Source organism: Pieris brassicae, chromosome 1 (assembly GCF_905147105.1).
Source record: "Pieris brassicae chromosome 1, ilPieBrab1.1, whole genome shotgun sequence".
Lineage (NCBI taxonomy): Eukaryota > Metazoa > Arthropoda > Insecta > Lepidoptera > Pieridae > Pieris > Pieris brassicae.
This window is the reverse complement of record NC_059665.1, coordinates 722,340-727,658: the sequence shown is the minus strand read 5'-3', so window position 1 is coordinate 727,658 and position 5,319 is coordinate 722,340. Positions and strand designations below refer to the sequence as shown.

At 33.5% G+C, this 5,319-nt stretch overlaps 1 protein-coding gene across 1 annotated transcript; it reads right to left on the bottom strand.

The window, feature by feature from the left end:
- Positions 1–321: 321 nt before the first annotated feature.
- On the bottom strand, positions 322–5,084 carry LOC123710127 (toll-like receptor 7). The gene is made up of 2 exons (XM_045661853.1): positions 2,540–5,084; positions 322–1,792 (listed from the first exon to the last, which is right to left on the bottom strand). The coding sequence occupies exon 1, from the start codon at positions 4,941–4,943 to the stop codon at positions 2,601–2,603; it is 2,343 nt and encodes a 780-aa protein (XP_045517809.1). The 5' UTR covers positions 4,944–5,084; the 3' UTR covers positions 322–1,792; positions 2,540–2,600.
- Between the last annotated feature and the right edge of the window lie 235 nt (positions 5,085–5,319).

Sequence of the window (5,319 nt, the reverse complement as noted above, 5' to 3'; positions counted from 1 at the left end):
ACTGGGGACATGTTTGTCTAAATGAATGTTTAAAATTTTAATCCATATTCAGGAATTTATCAGAATTACGGATATTCTTCCCGGATATTCTCAAAAACTTTTCAATAAAGTTTCATTAATATGCTTAAAAAGTCAACCACTGGCTGAAAAAAAAAAATCTTTATATTTCTATAGATTTATTAGTTCTATTTGTATATATACTACATAGAAACATGGAATAACTAAATCGCTTTCATAACATTATGTATCAAGTTACAACCATAGTTTCAGAGATAAAGATTAGTATGAATAAAAGAACAAAATAACAGATTTTAACGCGAATATTCATAATTGTTACGAGTCACTTTTTAGAAAACAACAATTAAATTCGTTACAGAGACAAAACTTAGAACTAAATATAACCTAACAATTTTGTCAACGCAAACTGGAATATAATGTATATATATATAGTTGATTAAAATATTATTGTCTTACTTAATGCAAGATATCTTAAATATATCGCGTTACGTTGTGCATAAATTTCAATGAAGTCAGTAGAGATCAAAGGAATTTATTTCGATAAAAGTCAGCTGAGGGAAATGCCTGACAGCGCCACCGCCACTGGTGTCAGAAATCTGAAATTAATTTACTGTAGTCCAAAAGTTTTACACATTTAGTTGACAGCAATAGCTACTAGCTTTATTATGGGACAGCGTTACTTTAAGGTCGTGAGTTTGAATCTGGACTATATGATACACACGCCCGTTTACATATTTTGTATAAATTAAAAAATAACAAATAAATACCAATCTTACGAAACTGTAAAAAATTAGTAATTATATTTAATTTACAGTAAATCAATTATTACCTTTTATCTTTGATTTTGCTTTATACTTCAAGATTTTATTTCCCAAGACTCTGCATTTTTTCATCTTATCATAAATACCAAAACTACCAAGTGTCGATCGTAAAGACACTTGATATTTAAAGCGCGATGAATCAGTCGGTAATACAATAAATATAACTTTGGCACTTAAGAAATTACGTCACTTAAGAAAGTACAGTTATAGTTTTTGTTATAAGTAACCGATTAGAGAAAAATCTTCAATATATTCAAGAAAATTATCATGTATGTATGGAATTACGAGGGAAGACATGATCTGTTTTCACAATTGATGTCAATATCAAATGCTCTTATAGTATATCAAACTTGTTTATAAAATAAATATAATTAATACAAGATACATAAATTTACCTTTTTTATATCTGAACACTGACAGTAAAATGATGTTAAAGAATACAAACAATTGCAGAGACATCATCTAACATATTTTTTTGTTTATGTACAGGATTTTGCCTCTTTTACTATACATATATATGTTATTGGCCTAGTGGAATCTGTGCACCAATGAATTTTCTGTCTATGTGCGTATTTAACATTCGCTCGAGCAGTGAAGGAAAACATCGTGAGGCTAGATTGACGAATGATCATGAAACAGATGAAATCTGAGGCCAAGTCCTAAGCAGGTAGTAGCGCTTCCGATTTATTTATATATTTTGATATACTAGATGTCTTACTGTACCCGATAAATAATATACGAAATAAATAACAGCTCGATATACTATAATATCAATCGATGCTAATTAAATATACACTTAGATAATATATACAGTTCATAAAAATAAATAGGTGTTACATATTTACAAATTATACAACATACATGTCTTACATTAACGATCTATTTGTACTTATTCATAGAAAAATACGTCCAGTCCTATCACATGAGTTTCCATCGCAGCCGATCTCTTAAAACTGAAACAAACATTATTATTCAATATTGAAATAACAAATATAATTAAATTTAAAAAAAAATATTGTTACAATACCTATATATAAATCGTAATGTAATTTATTAACCTAGCCAAAGCTATTGAGTAATGTAAAAATACCGTTTATGCAGTGATATTTTCACATTTCTTATGTAATCAGTTTCAGCAAGTCTTAGACAGAACTCAGTTTACATAGGTAAAAAATATTCGTGGTGACGAGTGATGGATAACATTAAGCTACGACATCGTCGGATAATGTCTACGTCGTAGCGCTGATGCTACGTGTAGAAGTTGATAAATATTTTAGAATACTTTGTAATATTGAACAGTAGAAACAATTATGTAGAAATACTTTACACTTACATTTACTTTTCTTCATTTAATTTTAGTTTTAAATGGAGTTAGAATATACATTTTCTTTACTGTAAATGAACTAATTCACTGTTAATGATAATGATGTAGATAAATTTAATTACGTCAATAAAATTTGTAAAAAAACATATATAATTGAAATTAAAACCTCCACATATGTTCCATTTGTATTATATAAGATTGTGTGGGTTGTATCAATAAAAAATTACGTAAATAATTTACATATTAAATACCTTTAATTAATATAGAATGCAAAGCGTAACTCGATAATTCATAGCTTCCATTTCCACTTTTAAACCCTTTTTAAACAAATGAAGTCATCCTACATGGCAATAAAAGAAAGAATTCCAATACTCACTTAAGTGCTATGTCAAAAGAGAGTCGTATTCAAATGGCATTGGATCGGCTACTCGTAAATGTCACCACAGTACACCCCCAGATATATTCGACACCTCTATTTGTTCCTGCCCCCCTCCGTCCTCGCTCGGAGCATGCCTCCTTTTATACCTCAATCGTATACTCAGCCATAATACCAAAGACATCACTATTAAGCACGAAACGGAAACTATACCAAAGCATTGGGCGAAATGGTCCGGCGGCTTGTAATGAGAATATTCCATATTATTTGGAGTCGTGTATGTATTATTCGCGCTCCTATTCAGTGCGTATTGATTTTCCAATGTCAGGTTAGTAAGAGATTCTTTGGTGGCCACAGGTGTAATCAACCGATTTCCCGTTTTGCCGAATATAGTTCTATCTTCAGATAATGTCGGATTTTCGGACACTATTGTGTTCAAATGTTCTGGTAGCGATTTGATATTTTCATCTTTTTTAGATTTTTCCACAATCCCGGTTATATTATAATAATCCTCATACTGTATCATGTTTTCAGTATCTAATTTCTCATTGTTTCTAATTGTATTATTCACGAAATTCTTTTCAAGCCGCGAAACAAAAGTGTCGTTTACATTCAGCGTAATTCTATTGTTTTTGTCACCAAAATTATTATAATTACGTTTTAAGGACGACCTCTCTGTTTTATTGTTTAAATACCCGTAATATCTTAGCAGTTTATTTATCATTTCAGTGCTATATAAATTAACGGGCGGCAAACTTTCGTTTATTGTGAAAGTTTCAGGGAAGGTACAGTTGTACTTGTTTATTTCCGCTTTCGCTTCGGATGTTGAATAGTAACACGTTTCATTGTTTAGCAAACTTTTATTCCAATTCATCCAATCGGACAGCCACAGCTCCGCGCTGCAGTTAATCTTATTACCGTGTAATCTCAGCGTCTTTAGTTGCACAAGATAAAAGAGTAGATCGTTTCGTATGTTACGTAAATTATTCATTCTTAGATCCAAATATTGTAAATGAGAGAAGGCGGCGAGCGCGGCCGAGTCAGCCAAAAACTGTCTGGCAAGGCCAGGACTAGATTGTAAGTGAAGCATTTGCACACTTTCCGGGGACGACATTGGAAAAGTGCCATCCTTCGCAGGCACGGAAATATTCAAGTAACATAATCTCAGGTCACGGAGAGATAACGGTCCATCAAAAGTGCTCGGCGACAGCATTTGCAGTGGGTTGTTTGACAAATCTAATATTTCCAGAGATAACAAATCGTCAAACACGTTATCTTGAATGTAAAGTATCTTATTGCTTTTCAATAACAAGATACGAAGGTTTGGCAAGCTTTTGAAGTCCGCCGATGTGAGGTTTTTAATCATATTATTATTTATGGAAAGATATTTCAATTCGTCTGGCAGAGATTTAGGGACCACGATGAGAGAGTTTTTGTTTAAATTCAGAAATAGGAGCATTTCTAGTCTGCCTAATGAGTCTTCTTCGATTGATTTGATTTTGTTATTCGAAAAGTCTAACGACTGAAGGAGTGGATAGCTGTCTAGGTCTCCACAGCGTATTGAGCTGATATGGTTCCCCACAAGAGACAGGAACCGAACGGAATGTGTGAACGCTTCGGGTACTTGGTATAATCCTGTTCTCGATGCATCGATCTGCTGTAGTCTGCGGCCTGTGCCAACTAACAATTGTGTATCCAACTGTGTAATCCCCAAATGCGGGTTATCTGTCAGGAGTAATCGTGCTAAATTCGGCAGTAACTGCAATGCTCCAGGCGCTAATTTCCTTAGATTATTATGGGACACATCTAAATGTTGTAATAGCCAATTATTAAAATAATTCTCCAAAATAAACTCAATATTATTCCGGCTTAAATTTAGATGCTGGAGGCTTTTTAAGGGCGTAAATACATTCTCCAATTTAGTCAAATTGTTTTCAGATAGGTCTAGTTTCTCTAACTTGGTTAAACCAACAAAACTCTCCGTTGATATTTTATTTATACCGTTCCTACTCAGAATGAGAACGCGGAGATTCGTGTAATTGCTGAATAAATCCTTGTTAATATATTTCAACCTGTTTAATGATAAATTCAATTCACGTAAATTATTGACTTTGACGTTTATTCTTAGTTTTACAATTGTATTATTTGTCATGATAATTGAAAACGTATCGAGTATTGGAACATCAAAATTAATATTGTTTAAATCACATTTTTCACTGAACTCTACTTTAACCCCCCTAAAAGTCTTATTTGTCAGCATGGGAATGTCACAACAACTGATCTGATGACCACTTTCTTTTACCGTTATATTAAATGGACAATCGCATTGATTCACATTACACATATTGCACTTACAGTTCACAATCCACACTATAAAAACAATAAAGTACACTTTAAGCGCCATTTCGCACTCCAAACTTACGCGGGATTGAAAATGAGATGTTTGTGCACTTGTAAGAGCGTTTTAGAGGCTCTTAAACGCATAGTTTTTGGCTTGTAGTGTTCCGGCACTCAAGTTGTCACCTGGCGTGACGGCTCGACGAGATAGCACGTGACCAGAGAGACGTGAATCACGCACCGCAGTACCGGCATTGCCGATGGCGTCGACGTGTCTGATCAACTGCTGCGTTCGGGAGAATCATTCTTTGCGCCGGCGTAGTAGCCAAGTTCGCCAGACCCTTATTTTTATAGAGGCTGACTTTTACTATGTATGTCATAGTGTTCTAACGTTATTTTGAGAACGTAAGTATTTATTTCTTGAGCGTTGCGAGATTGCTCCC

Bases quoted from the DNA above. Each gene is read 5' to 3' on its own strand.
- LOC123710127 (XM_045661853.1), bottom strand. From the start codon at position 4,943: ATGGCGCTTAAAGTGTACTTTATTGTTTTTATAGTGTGGATTGTGAAC.